The sequence below is a fragment of the Pleurodeles waltl genome, chromosome 10 (genome assembly GCF_031143425.1).
Source record: "Pleurodeles waltl isolate 20211129_DDA chromosome 10, aPleWal1.hap1.20221129, whole genome shotgun sequence".
Taxonomy (NCBI): domain Eukaryota; kingdom Metazoa; phylum Chordata; class Amphibia; order Caudata; family Salamandridae; genus Pleurodeles; species Pleurodeles waltl.
In genome coordinates, this window is record NC_090449.1 from 401591749 (window position 1) to 401616358 (window position 24610).

The 24610-nt window shown below is 44.7% G+C and overlaps 1 protein-coding gene across 2 annotated transcripts in view; it reads left to right on the forward strand.

Moving 5' to 3' along the window:
* Window positions 1-24610, forward strand: part of CRAMP1 (cramped chromatin regulator homolog 1) — a 982369-nt gene that overhangs the window by 827220 nt on the left and 130539 nt on the right. For both annotated transcript variants that reach the window (XM_069210635.1, XM_069210634.1), the window contains exon 18: window positions 2948-3179. In XM_069210635.1, the coding sequence (XP_069066736.1) occupies window positions 2948-3179 (232 nt within the window). The remainder of the gene's footprint in view (window positions 1-2947; window positions 3180-24610) is intronic.

Here is a 24610-nt window from a genome sequence, read left to right on the forward strand (position 1 = left end):
CGTATCTAGTAAACAAATTGAGTCAAAACAAACTCAAACTAATACTAATAGCACCAACTTGGGCACGACAACCTTGGTACACAACACTACTAGACCTGTCAGTAGTGCCTCATGTCAAACTGCCAAACAAACCAGATCTGTTAACTCAACACAAACAACAGATCAGACACCCGAATCCAGCATCGCTCAATCTAGCAATTTGGCTCCTGAAATCTTAGAATTCGTACATCTAGACCTTACACAAGAATGCATGGAGGTCATCAAACAGGCTAGGAAACCTACTACAAGACATTGCTACGCAATAAGTGGAAAAGATTTGTTTATTACTGCCATAATAATCAAATCCAACCATTACACGCATCTGCAAAAAACATCGTAAGCCACCTACTACACTTACAGAAGTCCAAGTTAGCTTTTTCACCCATTAAAATACATCTAACAGCAATTTCGGCTTATCTGCAAATTACACATTCAACTTCACTATTCAGAATCCCTGTCATAAAAGCATTTATGGAGGGTCTGCAAAGGATTATTCACCACCAGTTCCTTTGTGGAACCTCAACATCGTATTAACACGACTCATGGGTCCACCATTTGAACCCATGCACTCCTGTGAAAGACAGTACTTAACATGGAAAGTAGCCTTTCTAATAGCTATCACATCTCTCAGAAGAGTAAGTGAAATACAAGCCTTTACCATACAAGAACCCTTTATACAGATACACAAACATAAAGTAGTTCTTCGCACGAATCCCAAATTCTTGCCTAAAGTCATATCACCGTTCCACTTAAATCAAACAGTGGAACTCACAGTGTTCTTCCCAGAACCAGATTCTGTAGCTGAGAGAGCATTACGTACATTAGACATTAAAAGAGCACTAATGTACTACATTGATAGAACCAAACAAATTCGCAAAACAAAAAAATTGTTTGTAGCTTTCCAAAAACCTCATACAGGTAATCCAATATCCAAACAAGGCATTGCCAGATGGATAGTTAAATATATTCAAACCTGTTATATAAAAGCAAAAAGAGACCTGCCTATTATACCAAAGGCACACTCCACTAGAAAGAAGGGTGCCACCATGGCCTTTCTAGGAAACATACCAATGACTGAAATCTGTAAGGCAGCCACATGGTCTACGCCTCATACATTTACTAAACATTACTGCGTGGGTGTGGTAACAACACAGCAAGCCACAGTAGGACAAGCAGTATTAAGGACATTATTTCAAACAACTTCAACTCCTACAGGCTGAACCACCGCTTTTGGGGAGATAGCTGCTTACTAGTCTATGCACAGCATGTGTATCTGCAGATACACATGCCATTGAACGGAAAATGTCACTTACCCAGTGTACATCTGTTCGTGGCATGAGACGCTGCAGATTCACATGCGCCCCCCTGGGAGCCTGTAGCCATTTAAGTTGACTAAAAAGAAACTTGTAAATTTGTAAATATATCACTTTTAGTAACATTTTGTACATACATACTTACTCCATTGCATGGGCACTATTACTATATACACAACTCCTACCTCACCCTCTTCGGGGAAAACAATCTAAGATGGAGTCGACGCCCATGCGCAATGGAGCCGAAAGGGGAGGAGTCCCTCGATCTCGTGACTCGAAAAGACTTCTTCGAAGAAAAACAACTTGTAACACTCCGAGCCCAACACTAGATGGCAGGATAATGCACAGCATGTGAATCTGCAGCGTCTCATGCCACGAACAGATGTACACTGGGTAAGTGACATTTTCCATATATATATATATATATATATATATGTGTGTATTATGTTGCAACCCACCATCCACAAGGAGAATAATGTCATGGTTGAAGCATGTGAATCTATGAAAAATCCATTACTAGAGAAGAAAACTGTAACTGTAGTTTTCCAGTATTGGTATCTTTCATAGATTCACATGCAATCCACCCTCCTCCCCTTATCCCACTTGTGGTAGAAAATCTGAGAGACTGGAGCTTCTGTGGTAAAGGTGCTGTTGCCTGATTGGCTGGTCTTCGAGTCTTTTTGAAATGATGTGAATAAGCTGTGAAATTGAATGCACTTTAGCATGGATTTTATGTAAACTTTTCACTATATTGCTATGCAATGATACCGTGGGACTCCCACTTCGGCGACGGGAATGATTCAAGCATGTGAATCTATGAAAGACACCAATATTGGAGAACTGTAGTTACAGGTAAGTAACTCATTTTCTTCTTCCATTTACTAGAGCTTACAGCATGCAGTAGTGGGTCAGGCACTGGCTACCTTCACTATGACGTGCAGCATTCTGTTCTTATGCACAAAGCACATTTGCACCCTACGTAGTTCACTCTTGTGCACAGTCTACTAAGACAATGTGTGTTTTTTTAGACGAAAAATATACTTCTTTGAACCTGTTTGCTTTTTTTTATTAACGTCCGGAGCCCCGCAGCTCCCCAACAATACAGTTTTACAAAAACAATGACAAAATGAGCATTAACAAAGCCAAAAGGTTAGCAACCAGCACCTTACATATTGGCGTTGCCAGTTGTTAGATCTGCAGTTGGTTTTTGATAATTGTGCAGTGTATTTAGTTTTTTTAAAATGCCGAACATGTAAAGCAAAAGAGTAGTCTAGGATTTCATTGTTTATAAATATAATGAAAAGACCTTTGACAGAGAATTGGTGTTACAGGCAAGTCATTTTTACTTCCTTTTTAATTATTCTTAACCTTTATTCGAGTCATTAAAGTCATCTTAACTATGTAATACGCAAGGAAATGATGCTATGAGAAAATCATGGAAGGCGCACAAAAATACTCCATTATGTTCAGAGCAGACAATTTTTGACTTTGTCACGAAATAAATAGAAAAAAGAATTGTGATAGATAAGTACTGTTTCTATAGATGTTTCTCGTGGTGGTAGTTTGTCATTGTTTTCCATTTATTCGCCTAGCAGGCAGCTTCTGTCCTCACGATGTCTGAACTTTCCAAAGCCAACACCCAAAATGGCCAGTCCATTCCTCACCATCCGGCACCAGTATCCAGTGCACATCTTTCTCCACCTAATGTGTCTGCCCTGCTGGACATCTCCCTTCCTGGACCACCGGAGGACGTACTTTCACAAGGGGAGCCAGCCACACACATTAGTGACTCAATCATTGAAATTGCAATCAGTTCTGGACAATATGGTAAGTAACAAAGATGATGGCATAGTGAGTAAAATTACTGTTTATTTGATATTTATTCCATCACTCTGTTTAGATGAAGGTCGTAAAAGTGCACTGCAGTAACCAGACACAACTGCTGTAAATTGGGAAGAATAGGACTTGCAATATTTTGAAGACATTGATTGTACATTACATGTATATGTGGTAAAACCAACTTATAATAGATACCTTATTTCAGTCTTTAAATATTGTGGATGTTGGTTTAGAAACCTTTTTGCTGGCAGGATGGCTCAGTAAGCTGACTGTTATTCATTGAGAAAAAATGTTTTTCTGGAGTGTGATGTTTGATACCCAGCAATGCGGACTTAGCCGTGGGTGTTTCTGAGGTAAGTAAATTAAGCACAGTTAAGCAAAATAAATTGGATAATAGCTATTGCTATCATGTTCAGTTGCTAGAAATGTGTTTCACAAGTGTAGGATCAAAGCTATAAAAATAAATTACTATCCTGATTATTACTTATGCAGGAGTAGGCAGATTTGGTGCCATTAATTTCTAAAGGCACTGCAAATTTCAAGGAGTGTTATCCCGCTAACTTGTGGCTCCCCAGCATCAGTTCTCACTTTTGCAGATTTTGCAGACACCATAGATGGTAGGAATGGGAGTATCTAATTAACCGTATCCCTGTGTCTTAAATGTCTTTTATTTTTTATTGATTTTTTCAGCTTTTTTTTTTTACTTCTAGTTTAGCTAAATGTAGAGAGTGCGTTCTGAAAATATCTGTAACTAACCTCCTCAGCAACTGTACAGGAAAATTAGAGAATATCTCCCCATGATGCATGTGTCATGGAAATGATCTGTTCATATTTATAATCGGGTGGTGCTTGTTAAATATCTGTTTTTGAAAATAGCATAAAGAAAATGCGTTAAAAGTACGGAATGCTTTGTCTCCTATTTGCACAGCCTGCCAGTTAAATCAAAACAACATACATTTCACTGAAGAAACTAATTGAGAAAAGCCTTTTAAAGGGAAATAATCAAGAAGGACATGGTGTGCCTATTGTGAATCTTTTATCAAGTGAAAACTGAAAATTCCAACCAATCTCCTAATGTTTATCTCTTTGATCACTCTCTGCCACAGTGCTGGGTCTCTGAAAGATGTCCTTGTGATGGGTAGAAAATAGGATGGATATTCCTGACTTTATCTACCTACTAGACTCTTGCAGTTGGCATTGAAAACTGAAATGCAGGAGTAGTTGATGTAGGAAGTTGGCTCTGTATGCACTATTTCAAAGTAAGGAATAGTATGCACAGAGTCCAAGGGTTCCCCTTAGAGGTAAGATAGTGGCAAAAAGAGATAATACTAATGCTCTATTTTGTGGGAGTGTGGTCAAGCAGTAGGCTTATCAAAGGAGTAGTGTTAAGCATTTGTTGTACATAGACACAGGCAATAAATGAGGAACACACACTCAGCGACAATTCCAGGCCAATAGGTTTTTGTATAGAAAAATATATTTTCTTAGTTTATTTTAAGAACCACAGGTTCAAATTTTACATGTAATATCTCAAATGAAAGGTATTGCAGGTAAGTACTTTAGGAACTTTGAATAATCGCAATAGCATATATACTTTTCAAATAAAACACATATAGCTATTTTAAAACTAGACAGTGCAATTTTCACAGTTCCTAGGGGAGGTAAGTAATTGTTAGTTCTTGCAGGTAAATAAACCACCTACGGGGTTCAAGTTTGGATCCAAGGTAGCCCACCGTTGGGGGTTCAGAGCAACCCCAAAGTTACCACACCAGCAGCTCAGGGCCAGTCAGGTGCAGAGTTCAAAGTGGTGCCCAAAACGCATAGGCTTCAATGGAGAAGGGGGTGCCCCGGTTCCAGTCTGCCAGCAGGTAAGTACCCGCGTCTTCGGAGGGCAGACCAGGGGGGTTTTGTAGGGCACCGGGGGGGACACAAGTTAGCACAGAAAGTACACCCTCAGCAGCACGGGGCGGCCGAGTGCAGTGTGCAAACACACGTCGGGTTTTCAATTGGAATCAATGGGAGACCAAGGGGTCTCTTCAGCGATGCAGGTAAGGGGGGGGCTCCTCGGGGTAGCCACCACCTGGGCAAGGGAGAGGGCCTCCTGGGGGTCATTCCTGCACTGGAGTTCCGATCCTTCAGGTCCTGGGGGCTGCGGGTGCAGGGTCTTTTCCAGGCGTCTGGATCTGAGAGTCAGGCAGTCGCGGTCAGGGGGAGCCTCGGGATTCCCTCTGCAGGTGTCGCTGTGGGGGCTCAGGGGGGGCAACTCTGGCTACTCACAGTCTCGTATTCGCCGGGGAGTCCTCCCTGAAGTGTTGTTTCCCCACAAGTCGAGCCGGGGGCGTCGGGTGCAGAGTAGCAAGTCTCACGCTTCCGGCGGGAAACGCAGTTGTCTTGAAGTTGCTTCTTTGAAACAAAGTTGCAGTCTTGGGTGAACAGGGCCGCTGTTCTCGGGAGTTTCTTGGTCCTTTTAGAGCAGGGCAGTCCTCTGAGGATTCAGAGGTCGCTGGTCCTGGGGAAAGCGTCGCTGGTGCAGTTTTCTTCCGAAAGGGGGAGACAGGCCGGTAGAGCTGGGGCCAAAGCAGTTGGTGTCTCCGTCTTCTCTGCAGGGTTTTTCAGCTCAGCAGTCCTCTTCTTCTTAGGTTGCAGGAATCTAGTTTCCTAGGTTCTGGGGAGCCCCTAAATACTGAATTTCGGGGTGTGTTTAGGTCAGGGAGGGCAGTAGCCAATGGCTACTGTCCTTGAGGGTGGCTACACCCTCTTTGTGCCTCCTCCCTGAGGGGAGGGGGGCACATTCCTATCCCTATTGGGGGAATCCTCCATCTGCAAGATGGAGGATTTCTAAAAGTCAGAGTCACCTCAGGTCAGGACACCTTAGGGGCTGTCCTGACTGGCCAGTGACTCCTCCTTGTTTTTCTCATTATCTCTCCTGGACTTGCCGCCAAAAGTGGGGGCTGTGTCTATGGGGCGGGCATCTCCACTAGCTGGAGTGCCCTGTGGCATTGTAACACGAAGCCTGAGCCTTTGAAGCTCACTGCTAGGTGTGAAGCACCTCCACCCAGAGCAGGCTTTTGTTTCTGTCCTCAGAGAGCACAAAGGCCCTCACCACATGGGGTCAGAAACTCGTCTCTCAGCAGCAGGCTGGCAGAGACCAGTCAGTCCTGCACTGAACAATTGGGTAAAATACAGGGGGCATCTCTAAGATGCCCTCTGTGTGCATTTTTTAATAAATCCAACAGTGGCATCAGTGTGGGTTTATTATTCTGAGAAGTTTGATACCAAACTTCCCAGTATTCAGTGCAGCCATTATGGAGCTGTGGAGTTCATTTTTGACAGACTCCCAGACCATCTACTCTTAGGGCTACCCTGCACTTACAATGTCTAATGTTTTGCTTAGACACTGTAGGGGCATAGTGCTCATGCACCTATGCCCTCAACTGTGGTATAGTGCACCCTGCCTTAGGGCTGTAAGGCCTGTTAGAGGGGTGACTTACCTATGCCATAGGCAGTGTGAGGTTGGCATGGCACCCTGAGGGGAGTGCCATGTCGACTTAGTCATTTTCTCCCCACCAGCACACACAAGCTGGCAAGCAGTGTGTCTGTGCTGAGTGAGGGGTCCCTAGGGTGGCATAAGACATGCTGCAGCCCTTAGAGACCTTCCCTGGCATCAGGGCCCTTGGTACCAGGGGTACCAGTTACAAGGGACTTACCTGGGTGCCAGGGTTGTGCCAATTGTGGATACAATGGTACATTTTAGGTGAAAGAACACTGGTGCTGGGGCCTGGTTAGCAGGGTCCCAGCACACTTCTCAGTCAAGTCAGCATCAGTATCAGGCAAAAAGTGGGGGGTAACTGCAACAGGGAGCCATTTCCTTACAGTTGATCTAAGAGGATTCTGTAAGACAGGTAAAGGAACGTTTTGAAGGGGTGAGAAGCAGGCATGGTGTAAGATTACAACGCTGATATCATTAAAAGGTTTGGGAGGCTCATGACTATTGAAAAGGTTAACCAGTGATGTAAACTCCAGTAAGATGAAACTTACTGTGCAGCATGTGCATACTGTAGGAAGCTGGCTTTATGTGTGGTGAGCACCTTTGGTGTTATCACCTTTTACCAGGTCAAGGTATCCCCTATTAGTGAGGTGTAGGCAGTGTCTAGGAAGCCAGGGCTCTCTAGAGGTGGCTGTGGAGGAGGAGTAAAGACTTATCTAGGAGACATGCAAAGCTTTTGCAATACCACTACATTCATACAGCACTTACATACATGAAAGAACCACACAGTGTTACAAACATAAAGGTACTTTATTATGGTAACACAATTTCTAAAATAGTGTCTAGACAATACTCCACTAGGAGGTTAGTAAACACACTATTATGTACACATTAGAAGTCAGTGATTAGCATAGAAACCAATAGTAAAGCGTAAAATAATAGACTATAATGAAGGCCCTAGGGGGAGACCAAACCATATACTAAGTAAGTGGAATGAGAAAAGCAGTCCCCCACTCAAGGAAGTGTAATCTGGAGAGGTGAGCTGGAGGAACTGGGAACCCCAAAACATAAGTACCAGTGTGCCCCCGTGACCAGGAGAGATGAAGCAGGTACCTGGTCTTTCCCCAAACCCACTTTTAAATTTTGGAAAAGAACTGTGCAAGACACAAGCAAAACTATAAGAACTCAAAGGTGGATCCTGTCAGAAGAGGACCTGCAAAAGAAGGGGACCATGTCCAGTTTGAGTTGGGGAGTCCGGTTGGGGCAGGAGCCACTACCCAGCCTTCTGGCGATGTAGGACTAGGTCGACAGTGAAGGCAAGGAGTCAGCTGTGCAACACTGGAGCAGGAGAACAGTTCCAGAAATGATGCAGACGATGTCCCACGACGGAAGAAGAGTTGCAGTCCACCAAGTGCTGTGGAAAACCACCAATGAGCCTTGGCAAGGGCAAAAGACGCAGATTAAGAGTGCAGAGCTGCCGGGACTGGCAAGGTCCAGGGGGACTCAACCCAAGGAGGGGAGTCTCAGGTAACCCTCATCAGTGAGGAGAGTCGGAAGATGAGGATGCAGCCCTCACAGGCAGCAGGCAAATGAGCCGCAGTGAGGCCCACTCAGCACACCTATAGAGGAGTCACTGGAGCAGCAGGCAGGAGATTGTGCTTTGCAGGGAAGAGTGCTGGAGGCGGCGACTACACGGAGCCTGAAGATCCCTTGGAAGAAGAGCCAGCAAGCTTTGGTAGATGCAAGAGTTGCGGTGCACAGGGGTACTGTCCTGCAAAGAGAGGCTGCGGCTTACCGTCTCTCAAGTTGGACAGCTGGTAGAGAGGACCAAGGGGACCACTCCAGACCACCACCTGTGTTGCAGGATCCACACAGTTTTGCAGGAGAAAAGATCCATGCAGCCGGACGTCATTGCAGTTTGTATCTGCAGATGCAGGGGACTGACTCCTTCACTCCAAGGGAGATTCCTTCTTGCTTCTTGTGCAGGCTGAAGGCTCGTCACCCTCAGAGGATGCTCAGCCGGGAAATGTTGCAGTTGCTGGAAGGAGCTGTAGAAACAATTTTGCAGAGTTAATGCTGAAGTTGTAGATTGTCGGTTCCGGGAGGCTCCAGTTGCAGTCCCGGTGGCCAGAAGATGAAGTAAACGATGCAGAGGATTACTGCTGGAATCTTACACGTCAAATCTGAAGAGCCACCCTGGAGGGAGACCCTAAATAGCCCAGGAAGGGGGATTGGTCACCTAGCAGGGTGACCACCTATCAGGAGGGGGCTGTGACATCACCTACCTGACCTGGCCACTCAGATGCTCCCAGGGGCATCTGCCCACCTTGAATTGAAGATGGCAGAATCAAGTGGCCCACCTGGAGGAGCTCTGGGCGCCACCCCTGTGGTGGTGATGGACAGGGAAGTGGTCACTCCCCTTTCCATTGTTTAGTTTTGCACAAGAGCAGGGACCAGGTGTCACTGGACTGGTGCAAACCGGTTTATGCAAGGAGAGTACCAAATGTGTCCTTCAAAGCATACAGGATGGATTGGGGAGGCTACCCCTTCAAAGCCATGTAACACCTATTTGTAAAGGGAGAGGTTGTTGCCTCCCTCTCCCAAAGGAAATCCTTTGTTCTGCCTTCCTCTGCCTGAGCTGGTGAAGCAGCAGGAGGGCAGAAACCTGTATGTGGGATGGCAGCGGTGTGGGCTGCCCGGAAAACCCCAAAAGACTGGTAGGAGCAATGCTGGGGGTCCTCTAAGGTGCCTCCACAGTGCATGGAATCATACAACCAATACCTGTAACATTTTTGGGGCATGATTCCGACATGTTTGATACCAAACATGCTTAGGTTCAGAGTTATCATTATGTAGCTGGACACAGGTAGTGAGTGACCTATGTCCAGTAAATGGGTAAAATGGCTCCCTGCACTTATGAAGTCCAGGAAAAAGGAGCTGCAGTTTGTAGGGGCATCTCTGCTCATGCAGGGGTGCCCTCACACACAGGTACCTGCACCCTGCCATCTGGGCTAGGAGGGAGCCTGCCATAGAGGTAACTTATAGTGACCAGATACAGTGACCTGTAGTGAAAGGGTGCAAATAGGCTTTTCATGCAGGCTCCAAAGGCAGGCCTGAAGACACATTTTACATGGGCCCCTGTGGGTGGCACAATACATGCTGCAGGCCATCAGGAGCCCCAGGTGCCCCCATGTCCTGGGTACCCAGGTACCATATACTACGGACTTACCTTGGGGCACCAGTATACCAATTGAGGGGTGTTCAAAGTCAGGAACAACCACATTTCGGGGGAGAGAGCACAGTCACAGGCTCCTGGTTGGCAGGATCCCAGTGAACACAGTCAGAACTCACAGCACGCAAAACGTTGGGGTAATTATGCCAAAAAGAGGATACTTTCCTATAGTTGAGGTTTGAAGTTTTTGTAGATGTTGGCGATCTTGGAATGGGAGAAATCAGCAAGCGAGTTGCAGAGGGATTGGGACTGCTGGATTGTATTTTTGACGGCATGTGGGGAGGGTAATTCTCTGGCAGTGGTGAAAAGCCTCTTCGTACGGTTGAGGGAATGGAGGCGGATGGCGATTACTGCTTTCCTTGCTTTTCTGATGGTGTGGTGGTAGGATCTGAGGGCTGTTATGAAGGCTATGTGGTCGTCTGGGTCTCTACTGATGCACCAACGTCTCGAAGTATGCCAATTGTGGGGTGTGCTAAGTCCTAAGCAACCAAATTTAGAGGGAGAGAGCACAATCACTGGCGTCCTCGTTAGCAGGATCCCAGTGAACACACTGACAGCAGGCAAAAAGTGGGGGTAACCATGCCAAAAAGAGGGTATTTTCCTACACATACAGTAAATGTCATGATTATTAATGAGCAGAGATTCTGTAAGTACAAGTTTTAGGTGCTTGGGAACTGAATGAGGGGTGGATGAAAACTACAGTAATGCCAAAACTACAGTCACAGGAGGATCAGTTGTGGATGCCAAATGGCAAAAAGGTCCATAAAATAGCATTTAAACAAATTAATAAAAAAACAGTCAGTAAGGCTCCAAATGAGGCAATACCATTCAGACAAGGCAATTTTGCACTTAACACTATGGTATTGTAGTGATATAAGCTGACTGATAGATTACAGTGCTACTCCAGAGAATCTCTGTCCTCGGTAATCTCTTTACTTGAGTTCTGGTTTTAATAAATTAAATTGCCAATCTACTAATAACATTAAATAAATATATTAGGCAAATGTAGGAGCAGTAATACAAATCAAATGTGTACCTTTATAAGATGTACAGTAGGTTCAAAATTTTCCATCAACAAGGATGTTAAAGGTGTGTTTGTCTTACAGCTACGAAGGTAGAACATCAAATTTAAACAACGGAAATTATAAAATTAAACCATTTAGAATTAGGTTACTGTAATAAATAGTCAAGAGTGAGAAACTCTTGAAAGTCTGCTTACCATGCCAGTATATCCAACATTGCCCCTTCCTTATCAGGAATAAAAGGAATATGATGTGGCCATTTATCTACACACACACACTCACACTCACTCTCTCTCTCTCTCTCACTCTCCTAAGGCAGGGTGCATTGTGTTACATGTGAGGGCTTATCTGCAGGAGCAGATATGCCCCTGCTATGCCTTTGTCGGTTCTCAGACATAGTAAGTGACCAGGGAAGCCATTTTAAGTACATGTGCTGGACACTGGTCATTAGGAGTTCCCCAGCTACAAGATGGCATCTGATAAAGACACCTAGCCACGGGTTCCTTACCTTAGAATTCTCCCAAGACTGGATCTGGAAAAAAAACTTTACAACCGTACCTCTGCGCTTCAGTGGAAGACGCTGTGCGATTCAGTATCAACGTTGTCCACCGGAGATGACATTGAAATAGTCCATATAATCCCTCCTCTGATGTGCTGATTTCAGTTTCTTCTTTTCCACGCTGCAACATGGTTCCTCCGGCCATTTTATGGGCACTTTTTCAACTGTTTTCTGTTGTTGGAACAGTGTGTATTGCCGTCTGGCTTTAAACCTTGTGGGTCCTGTACTCAACAGATGTTTTCATGGACCCCCATTTTGTCTGTTGTGCTGCTTAGGCCCCCACCATGACTCTGAGGATTTCTACGCCTGTCATCATCTGAAGCCAAAAGCATTGAGGGAGCGGCGGGCTAAGCTCCTGGTTGTGCGGTTGTTGCCGTCTTCCTTGGACTCTCATAGACATCGGAGTCCTTCTCCATCCAAGGTCCATCTGTGCAAACGCTCCAGGAGCTGTTCATGTGTGGCTCCATCGACGTCGCAAGGTAAGCGTCGTCCGCGGTCAAAATCGCACCATCCTCCGACTTCACTGCCTTCTGAGAGGAAGAGTCAGTGTGGGAGTCTGCCCATGCCTTCCTGTTTTTCCCTGCGCCAAGGTGATTCTGGCCCAGTTGCGGGATTATTATTCATCCCTGCATGCCATTTTTGGCCTGCCCATTCCCCTGGAGCACCTTCTGACCCCAAGGAAGTGGAGAGTGCCCTAGCGGGATCTTCGCTGGCTGATTCCCCTCGGTGCCTGTTGGACCCCCTGATTCAGTCTCTGGGGTCCTTTCAGTGCTGGTGCACATGCTTCTACAGCTACCACCTACCGCCCCTGGCTCTTCCTTACCAGCGTCAAGTTCTGCTTTGTCGACTCCGCTGGTGGTGGTGCTGTCGACTTCACTCTGTGGTAGCCTCACAAATAATAAGAGGGAGAGGCAAAGCATCCGCCTCTAGAGGATTTCCCTCTTATACAAAACAGTGACTTTTTACATTTCACAATGGTACAAAATCACCACAGACTAGTTGGGTCTATCGATTATGCAACATGTTTATTGTCCAGAACTCATCTCCGCTCCACCAAATATACCTCCTTGTTTTCACAAACTCTCACTCCGCCACCTTGTTCTCCTAAAAGAAGAGGGTACAGCCCCCACTTCTCAAAGTAGCTATAGAACCAGTTCCCCTATCACAACAAGAGGTAGGAGTATATTTACTACATTCCCTACTACCAAAGAAAGACGGGTCTTTAAGACCAATACTCTGTCTCAGGCCTCTCAACCTATACATACTTTCAAAGCATTTCCACATGGTCACTCTGCAAGATGTTATTCCTCTATTACAACAAGGAGATTACTTGACAGCATTAGGCCTCAAAGATGCTTATTTTCACATTCCCATACATCCGCCACATCACAAATACCTAAGATTTGTCAATGCGGGAAAACATTATCAATTCAAAGTACTACCATTCGGGATAACAACAGCCCCATGGGTATTCACAAAATGTTTAGCTGTAGTAGCTACATTTCTCAGAAGGCAGCACATTCACGTATTACCATACTTGGACAGTTGCCTTATAAAAGCTAGTACCATCCACAAGTGCCAGCAGCATACTCAAGACACAGTAAGTCTTCTACACAATTTGGGATTTACAATAAATTATCTCAAATCCCGTCTCCAACCTTCACAAATACAGCCGTACCAATTCTCAATAACCATTCAGCATTGGCATATCCAAATTCAGTAAGGATTCAGAAATTTCAAAATCTCCTGCTTCAATTACAGGAGAATCATACTTACACAGTAAAACTAGTGATGCAACTATTGGGGATGAGGCATCTTGCATTGCCATTGTTCCCCATGCAAGACTACACATGCGTCCACTACAGCATTGCCTGTCTAGTCAGTGGTCTCATTCCTACGCAGTCCTACAACCAGGAAGTATTATGCTGCTAAATGGAAACGTTTTGTACATTACTGTCAACCTAAAAACATTGATCCACTCAAACCATCAGTACAAGACATTGTTTGTTACCTGCTACATTTACAAAAGGAAAAGTTAGCATACTCTTCTATTAGACTTCACTTAGCAGCTATAGCTGCTTATCTCTAAAGCAGCCAACATATTTCTTTGTTTAGAATCCCTGTTAGGCAGTTATGGAAGGACTTAAGAGTTATTCCACCTAGGGTTCCTCCAGCGCCAATATGAAACCTTAACATTGTCCTTCCTAGACTTCTGAGTCCACCATTTTGACCAATGATTTCCTGCTCTTTGCAATTTCTTTCATAAAAAGTTGCCTTTTTGGTAGCTATCACTTCACTAAGAAGAGAAATACAAGCGTTCACTTTAGAGGGACCATTTTTACAGGTATATACAGATAAAATAGTTCTTAGGACTAATCCTAAATTCCTACCTAAAGTAGTTTCACCATTTCACATTAATCAATCAGTTGAGTTGCATGTCTTTTTCCCACAGCCAGACTCAGTTGCTGAAAGAGCTCTGCATACACTAGATGTCAGACAAGCTCTTATGTATTACATTAGAAGGACAAAATGTATTCGAAAATCTAAACTTTTTATAGCCTTTTCAATGCCTCACAAAGATAATCCACTTTCAAAGAATGGATTAGCTAGATGGATAGTCAAATGTATTCAAACTTGTTATATCAAAGCTAAAAGACAATTACCAACAGCCCCTAGAGCACACGCTACCAGGAAAAAGGTGCTTCTATGGCATTTTTAGGAAACATTCCAATAGACTATATTTCTTAGGCTGCTTCTTGGTCTACACCACACACATTCACTAAACAATATTACATGTAGTGCTGTAGATTCACATGTGCCCTCCCTCCTCCCTGAACGCTTTTAGTCATTGTAGTAAAATACTTACACAAGTATTGTACATATGTATATACAATGCATGGACATCCTTTTTTATATACTATATATATTTGTGTATGTTGTTTTTCTTCAAAGAAGATTTTTCGAATCACAAGGTCGAGTGACTCCTCCTCTCTGTGATAGTGTGCATGGACATTGAGTTCTTTGTTAGATTGTTTTCTTTCCGCCGTCGGGTTCGGATGTGTTTCCTCTCGCTCCGGTAGATCTTGGTTCCATACTATCTGAACTTCTCTTTTCTCTCTATAAACGTCGGTATAGTAATCGATTGCGTTTTCTCACTTATATCCGATCTGATTGTAATCGTCCGGGTCGATTAAACGCACCCTTCTTAGGCCTACTTCGACTCCTGGTTGTCGAACAGTGTCAGGCTGATGGAACGGACTGCGTTCAGTTTTTGCCCTCGGTGTCACGCCAAGTTCCTTTACGCCGTTCAACACTCTGTGAGCAACCTCTTTCTATCTCCAAGTCACAAAGAAGTAAGCTGTGAAGCGTGTCTATCCTTCTGCTCGAAGAAAACTCTTAGGGTTCGAAGAGCACGTCGGTTGGAAATGGCGTCCAAGTCGTCGGAACAGACGCCTGACTTTTTCGGAGAAGAACATGCTCAAGCTGCAGTTTCTATCCCAGACTCTGATTGGGATGGGACAGCCAGTCGCTTCCAGCGGCGCAGTACATGAGTACAACAGCCCCTACCCATCACCCAAAGGGATCCAAAAAGACTTCAGCGCTGGTCTTGGGTCCACCACTGCTTGCCGGCCTTGGTTGGACCTGAAAAACACATGCGGCTGACCAACCTTCAGGTTCGGCACTGAAAATTAAGACCAAAGTGCATTCAGCACCGACTGAACAGCGTGCCATCCTGTTTCGGGATCGAGTCGAAAAGCAGAGCCTTCCACCTCTGAGCCAAAAAAACTGCCATCGACTTTGGAACCAACATTCTCAGCCCGACTAAAACATTCAGGGGGTTATTACAACTTTGGAGGAAGTGTTAATCCGTCCCAAAAGTGACGGTAAAGTGACGGATATACCACCAGCTGTATTACGAGTCCATTATATCCTATGGAACTCGTAATACGGCTGGTGGTATATCCGTCACTTTTGGGACGGATTAACACCTCCTCCAAAGTTGTAATAACCCCCACAGTCTTCAGACTTTTGGAGCTGAAACTTGTGGGTGGAAAATATGCTCCAACTACTGAGGAGTCTTCGGAAATTAGGCCCATATTAGAAGTGATGGACGCTAAACAGCGCAAAATCCAGATATACAGACACTGGAAGGATTATTGCGTCTCCTCCTTCTCCTCCTCCTACAACAAGAGAAAGTTATCTTTCCAAGAGACTCTAGAAGCTGGGCCTCCACCTGCTAAAATATTTTAGCATAAGGAGAAACCGAAGGCATTAGAACAGCCTTCACCACCACATTCTTCTTTACTTACTGCTTCTCCACCACCAGATACTTCACCTACACAATTTTCTCCACAGTCCCCTATCTCTACACATGGGGGTGATTTAGGTGATATTCATTACAACGTAGATCCATGGGATTTATACGATTCAGATCCCATACCGTCCAATGATCCTGATTCATATCCGGCTAGGCCATCTTCACCTGAAGACACCACTCCCTACAATCAGGTAGCTGCTAGGGCAGCTGCATATCACATAGTCCAGTTGCATACAGATCCCACTGAGGATGATTTTTTTTATTCAACACATTAACATCCACTCACAAGGAGTATCAATGTCTACCCATGCTCCCAGGCATGCTTAAACATGCAGACAACATTTTCAAGGAGCCAGTGAAGGCTAGAGTTATCACACAATGGAAAGACAAAAAGTACAAACCTGCACCTTCAGATCCACGTTTCATTACACACAATTGCCACCTGTAAGGAAATGGCTCCCTGTTGCAGTTACCCCCCACTTTTTGCCTGATACTGATGCTGACTTGACCGAGAAGTGTGCTGGGACCCTGCTAACCAGGCCCCAGCACCAGTGTTCTTTCATCTAAAATGTACCATTGTTTCCACAATTGGCACACCCCTGGCACACAGGTAAGTCCCTTGTAAAAGGTAGCAGTGGCACCAAGGGCCCTGTGACCTGGAAGGTCCACAAGGGCTGCAGCATATGTTGTACCACCCTAAGGGACCCCTCACCTAACACATGCACACTGCCATTGCAGATTGTGTGTGTTGGTGGGGAGAAAAAGGCAAAGTCGACATGGCATCCCCCTCAGGGTGCCATGCACACAAAATACTGCCTGTGGCATAGGTAAGTCACCCCTCTTGCAGGCCTTACAGCCCTAAGGCAGGGTGCACTATACCACAGGTGAGGGCATAGCTGCATGAGCAATATGCCCCTACAGTGTCTAAGTCTATTGTTAGACATTTTAAGTACAGTTGTGGCCATATTAAGTATATGGTCTGGGAGTTTGTCAAAAATGAACTCCACAGCTCCATAATGGCTGCACTGAATACTGGGAAGTTTGGTATCAAACTTCTCAGAATAATAAACCCACACTGATGCCAGTGCTGGATTTATTAAAACATGCACACAAAGGGCATCTTCGAGATGCCCCCTGTATTTTACCCAATTGTTCAGTGCAGGACTGACTGGTCTGTGCCAGCCTGCTGCTGAGAGACGAGTTTCTGACCCCATGTGGTGAGGCCTTTGTGCTCTCTGAGGACAGAAACAAAAGCCTGCTCTGGGTGAAGGTGCTTAACACCTCCCCCCGGCAGGAACTGTAACACCTAGCAGTGAGCCTCAAAGGCTCAAGCTTCGTGTTACAATGCCCCAGGGCACTCCAGCTAGTGTGGATGCCCGCCCCCTGGACACAGCCCCCACTTTTGGCGGCAAGTCCAGGGGAGATAATGAGAAAAACAATGAGGAGTCACCCACTTGTCAGGACAGCCCCTAAGGTGTCCTGAGCTGAGGTGACCCCTGCCTTTAGAAATCCTCCATCTTGATTTTGAATGATTCCCCCAATAGAAATAGGGAGGAGGCACAAAGAGGGGGTAGCCACCCTCAAGGACAGTAACCATTGGCTACTGCCCTCCCAGAACTAAACACACCCCTAAATTCAGTATTTAGGGGCTCCCCAGAACCTAGGAAACTAGATTCCTGCAACCTGAAGACGAAGAAAGACTGCTGATCTGAAAGCCCTGCAGAGAAGACGGAGACACCAACTGCTTTGGCCCCAGCCCTACCGGCCTGTCTCCCCACTTCAAGAAAAACTGCAACAGCAACGCGTCCCCCAGGGTCCAGTGACCTCTGAAGCCTCAGAGGACTACCCTGCATCTAAAAGGACCAAGAACTCCCGAGGACAGCGGCTCTGCTCCAAAGAAGAAACAACTTTGCAACAAAGAAACAACTTTTAAAGGACTGCACGTTTCCCGCTGGAAGCGTGAGACTTTCCACTCTGCACCCGACGCCCCCGGCTCGGCCTGCAGAGAAACAACACTACAGGGAGGACTGCCCGGCGACTGCGACCCTGTGAGTAGCCAGAGTTGGCCCCCCTGAGCCCCCCCAGCGATGCCTGCAGAGGGAATCCAGAGGCTCCCCCTGACCGCGACTGCCTGCTTCTAAGAACCCAACGCATTGGTAACCCGCAGCCCACAGGACCTGAAGGATCCGACCTCCAGTGCAGAAGCGACCCCCAGGTGGCTCTCTCCCTTGCCCAGGTGGTGGCTACCCCTAGGAGCCACCCCCTTGCCTGCCTGCTTCGTTGAAGAGACCACTGGGTCTCACATTGAACTCCATTGCAAACCGGACGCCTGTTTGCACTCTGCACCCGGCCGCCCCCGTGCCGCTGAGGGTGTACTTTTTGTGCTGACTTGTGTCCCCCCCGGTGCCCTACAAAACCCCCCTGATCTGCCCTCTGAAGTTGCGGGTACCTACCTGCTGGCAGACTGGAACCGGGGCACCCCCTTCTCTATTGAAGCCTATGTGTTTTGGGCACCACTTTGACCTCTGCACCTGACCGGCCCTTAGCTGCGGTGTGGTAACTTTGGGGTTGCGCTGAACCCCCAACGGTGGGCTACCTTGGACCCAACTTTGAACCCTGTAGGTGGTTTACTTACCTGCAAAACTAACAAATACTTACCTCCCCCAAGAACTGTTAAAATGTGCACTGTCTAGTTTAGGTCTGGGGTGTTAGTAGCCAATGGCTACTAGCCCTGAGGGTGGCTACACCCTCTTTGTGCCTCCTCCCTGAGGGGAGGGGGCACATCTCTAATCCTATTGGGGGAATCCTCCATCTGCAAAATGGAGGATTTCTAAAAGTAAATGTCACCTCAGCTCAGGACAGCTTAGGGGCTGTCTTGACTGGCCAGTGACTCCTTGTTTTTCTCATTGTCTCCTCCGGCCTTGCCAGCAAAAGTGGGGCAGTGGCCGGAGGGGGCGGTCATCTCCACTAGCTGGGATGCTCTGGGGCGCTGTAACAAAAGGGGTGAGCCTTTGGGCTCACCGCCAGGTGTTACAGTTCCCTCAGAGGGAGGTGAGAAACACCTCCACCCAATACAGGCTTTGTTCCTGGCCACAGAGTGACAAAGGCACTCTCCCCATGTGGCCAGCAACATGTCTGGTGTGTGGCAGGCTAGCAGAAACTGGTCAGCCTACACTAGAAGTCGGATAGGTATTCGGGGGCATCTCTAAGATGCCCTTTGGGTGCATGCTGCAATAAATTTCACACTGGCATCAATGTGCGTTTATTGTGCTGAGAAGTTTGATACCAAACTTCCCAGATTTCAGTGTAGCAATTATGGAACTGTGGAGTTCGTGTTTGACAAATTCCCAGGAGTGCCATGTCAACTTAGTCTTTTTCTCCACACCAGCACACAAAAGCCGTGAGGCAGTGTGCATGTGCTGAGTGAGGGGTCCCCAGGGTGGCATAAGACATGCTGCAGCCCTTAGAGACCTTCCCTGGCACCAGGGCCCTTGATACCAGGGGTACCAGTTACAAGGAACTTATCTGAGTGCCTGGGTTGTGCCAATTGTGGAGGCAAAGGTACAGTTTAGGGAAAGAACACTGGTGCTGGGGCCTGGTTAGCAGGGTCCCAGCACACTTTCAATTAAACTTAGCATCAGCAAAGGCAAAAAGTTAGGGGGTAACCATGCCAAGGAGGCATTTCCTTACAATGATGGCATCATGTATTGCAATCGTTCTACATGTAAAACTAAACATGCGGCCCTTACAACAGTTCCTTGCACAACAATGGTCACAGGCACACGGTCAACTTCAAGATCTAATGTTGATAGACCGCCAAACATATATGTCCCTTCAGTGGTTGAATTCCACAAATCTAAACAAAGGGCAGCCATTTCAAGACCTTGTGCCTCAGACCATAATTACAACATATGTTTCAATGATTGGCTGGGGAGCTCACCTCAACAATCACAACATCCAAGGACAATGGGATTCCCAACACAAACAGCCAAACAGCTGCACATAAATCACTTAGAGTTGTTAGCTGTCTTCCTAGCACTCAAAGCTTTTCAGCCTTATCTCACTCGGAAGAATATCCTAATCAAAACAGATAACATGATCACCATGTATTACATAAACAAGCAAGGAGGGACACATTGGTCCCAACTCTCCCTCCTAGCTCCAAAAATTTGGAAATGGGCAATACACAACCAAATTCACCAGGTAGCACAATGCATTCCAGGGATATTCAACTAACTTGCAGATGTTCTCAGCAGAAATCATCAACAAACACACAAGTGGGAGATTCACCCTCAAGTACTTCAAAAATATTTTCAACAATGGGGAACACCAAACATAGATCTGTTTGCAACAAGCGAAAACGCAAAATGCCAAAGGTTCGCATCCAGACACCCACATCTCCTATCCAAGGGCAATGCTCTATGGATCAATTGGTCAGGGATATTTGCTTAAGCTTTTCCCCCTCTACCACTCATTCCATTTGTAGTCAACAAATTGTGTCAAAACACACTTAGTATGATACTCAAAGCACCAACGTGGGCCCGTCAACTGTGGTACACAACATTATTAGACCTATTAGTAGTACTACACTCCCAACTCCCAAACAGACCAGACCTGTTGACACAAAACAAAGGGCAGATCAGACACCCAAATCCCAACACACTCAATCTGGCGATTTGGCTCCTGAGGTCATAGAGTTTAGGTATATACAACTACCATCAGAATGTGTGGACGTGATTAAGCAAGCAAGAAAACCCACTACTAGACAGTGCTATCCTAACAAATGGAAAAAGATTTGTATATTACTGTCAATCTAAACAAATTGCCCCTCTTACAGCATTAATACAAGATATTGTATGCTATTTACTTCATTTACAAAAATCTAATTTAGCATTCTCTTCCATAAAAATACATCTTACTGCAGTTTCAGCATATTTACAAAATATACAGCACAGCTCGTTCTATAAATTTCCTGTTATTAAAGCCTTCATGAAAGGCTTAAAATGCATAATTCCACCCAGGACACTTCCAGTTCCTTCTTGGAATTTAAACATAGTGCTTTCGCGACTTTTGGGCCCACCATTTGAACCTATGCCCTCATGTCAAATGCAATTCTTAACATGGAAGGTTGCCTTCCTAGTCGCAATAACATCATTGCGAAGAGTCAGTGAAATTCAAGCTTTCACTATTGAAGAACCGTTCATACAAGTACACAAACATAAAGTTGTACTACGAACTAAGCCTAAATTTCTTCCAAAAGTAGTATCACCTTTTCATATCAATCAAACAGTAGAACTGCCAGTTTTCTTTCCACAGCCAGATTTTGTGGCAGAAAGAGCTCTACATACATTAGACAATAAAAGAGTACTAATGTACTATATAGATTGAACAAAACCATTCAGAAAAACTAAACAGCTGTTTGTAGCCTTTCAAAAACCTCATACAGGTAACCCCATTTCAAAACAGGGATTAGCAAGATGGATAGTAAGATGCATCCAAACATGCTACGTTAAAGCCAAAAGACAACTCTTAGTTACTCCTAAAGCAAATTCCACAAGGAAGATAGGTGCTACAATGGCTTTTTTTAGGAAACATACCAATGGCTGAAATATGTAAAGTAGCTACTTGGTCAACACCACATACATTTACTAAACACTATTGTGTAGATGTTTTAGCAACACAGCAAGCCACAGAAGGTCAAGCTGAACTCAGAACATTATGTCAAACAACTTCAACTCCTACAGGATAACCACCGCTTTTATGGGAGGACTAAAAGCTTTGTAGTCTATGCACAGCATGTGTATCCGCAGCTACACATGTTATGTCATCGAACAGAAAATGTCACTTACCCAGTGTACATCTGTTCGTGGCATGTTCCGCTGCAGATTCACATGCACCCTCCCACCTCCCCGGCAGCCTGTAGTCGTTTAAGTTAACAACATTTGTACATATGTAGATATATATATATATTTAACATTCCATTAGCATGGACATCTCTTTTCTTTATACTCAATCACTCCTATCTTACCCTCTGCGGGAAAACAATCTAACATGGAGTGGATGCCCATGCGCAATGGAACCGAAGAGGAGGAGTCACTTCATCTCTAGCTACTGTTCCTGGGAAAATAAGTATATTTATAAGCCAAGTGGTTGCTATTGTTGTCTTTAACTCCTTCTTAAAGAGGGCAATTGTATGTTTTTTCTGCAAGTGATAAGCATTCTATCTGTGTCTTATAGTGTAGGTCTGGTACAATATACCTTTACCTGGTAAGAAGTATTGTTCAACAGCATGCTTGCTTCTCTGTGCTACAGTAAGGTCGTACATGCAGTTTCAATCTACATGTACCAGCAAATACATTTATATTCATTACCTCATTAGTAATACTGTCCTTTTCTCATATTTTCTTTATTTTTGTGATATCATTGCTGTGGTATTTTCCACAGTATTGATGAGGTGTTAGTGCATGGGTTTGTATCCTCTTAGGAGAGCGAGTAGTTTAACATTCATCCTGTTAGTTCACCTCTAAGACCGATTGGTCATGCTAACATGTTTTTTTCTTAATCCATTTTTTTTTTAATGTTCATGACTCCTTATGTCGAGTCTTAGGTCGTCAAATGTGTTAAGGCTCACCTACATTGTTGATTTTTGCTTTGCTCTAGACCCGTTTGTTGTAGGGATAATTTTTTATGTTATCGATCATGAGTGATACTATCTCCATGCTATTAATGCTTTTTATGAACTTTTATTACTGTGTTCTTTGCACAGTCCATTTACTAACAAGAGTGTTTTCCTTATGGTCTATTCCTCCTGTATTAGACCATTTTTCTTCTGGTTAAACTTTTTTCAATAATGGTGGATCACTTTTCACATTCATTTGTCATATTAACATGGATAATTTTATTCCCATGCTTCTCATGTCTTATGGTTTTATTTACCAGAGGTTCCTTCCACAGGTTTTGATGTAGAGTATAAAATTAGTCACCTTAATTATTATGATTGTCCGGTCTTTTTCTCTTGTTCTAGACCAGTTTTGTGGTACTTTGGACTTTTTCAAAAGTCTCAGTTCACAGTCCCTTGTCCTGGTTACTATGCTTTGGTATCTGATTCTGAAATAAGAAATCAGCGGATAGATGTCTCCATCAGATTAAATTACTTAACTTTGGTAATGCATTAACCAGTAAAGATAGGATCTAGCCATAGATTCCTTAACAACCCTCACATCCTCCCCACTCTGCAAACTGAGTCTTCTTTGGTGTCGGACAATTTTGATATGGAAATCAACACCTAGCATTAAGAATTCAGTGATTAATTGACACAAGGGTCTTTTTTTCGAAGCACACAGTATTGATAGGTGGTTTCTATGTGTGGCCTCTCGTTTTGAGTGTGGAAAATAGTCTCAGAAGAAACTAACATATGTGTGTTGCAGAGGGGGTATATGGACTCCACTGATGTCACATCCGATGACTACGTAGATATGGAGTCATGCAACGCCCTCTACCAGATCGCAGATGTACTATTTGAAAAAAGTTTCTGGATCCAGGCTCACGCTTGGGGAGGATTCTAAAGTAAGCAATCTGCGCATAAATCCTGCCTCTACCAGATAATGCATTACCAAAGGTAAGTAACTTCTAGACCAATAGTTGCTGTTGTTATCTTAAACATATTTCTATTTAAGCATGGTTCAATGCTTTCTCTATCAGAGTTGAGTATTTGGGTTTCCCCCTTTTCTCTGTGCTTTTACAAAGCCGGTTTGGTTAAACTAATGACTTGCTACTGCAAGGAGCTATAGCTCAGTGCCATTTCCTGTTTGCTCTAGTCTCCCAAGTACCTGTTGCGCATGGTTCAGATTCCACCATGGGAGCAAGTAGTTTTTATGTTCATATTGTCTAGTGTCTTCGGACATATTTTTTGTCCCACTACCAGAGGTAACAATATTCCATTATTTTCAATGCCTTTATGACCTTACTAGTCTATGATCCTCCCACAGTTCTTATGGTGTAGTGTATGTTCTTACTCACCTAGATTCCTAAGAGCATCTGGTCTCTTTTCTTTTGTTCTAGACCAGCTTGTTCTAGTCAGGGAATTTTAGTAGGATAGGTTTGAGGACCCTTGTAGGAAGTTGGCTCTGTATGTGCTATTTCAAAGTAAGGAATAGCATGCACAGAGTCCAAGGGTTCCCCTTAGAGGTAAGATAGTGGCAAAAAGAGATAATACTAATGCTCTATTTTGTGGTAGTGTGGTCGAGCAGTAGGCTTATCAAAGGAGTAGTGTTAAGCATTTGTTGTACATACACACAGGCAATAAATGAGGAACACACACTCAGAGACAAATCCAGCCAATAGGTTTTGTTATAGAAAAATATATTTTCTTAGTTTATTTTAGGAACCACAGGTTCAAATTCTACATGTAATATCTCATTTGAAAGGTATTGCAGGTAAGTACTTTTGGAACTTTGAATAATTACAGTAGCATATATACTTTTCACATAAAACACAAATAGCTGTTTTAAAAGTGGACACAGTGCAATTTTCACAGTTCCTGGGGGAGGTAAGTTATTGTTAGTTTTAGCAGGTAAGTAAATCACTTACAAGTCTCAGGTTTGGGTCCAAGGTAGCCCACCGTTGGGGGTTCAGAGCAACCCCAAAGTTTCCACACCAGCAGCTCAGGGCCGGTCAGGTGCAGAGGTCAAGAGGTGCCCAAAACACATAGGCTTCAATGGAGAGAAGGGGGTGCCCCGGTTCCGGTCTGCCAGCAGGTAAGTACCCGCGTCTTCGGAGGGCAGACCAGGGGGGTTTTGTAG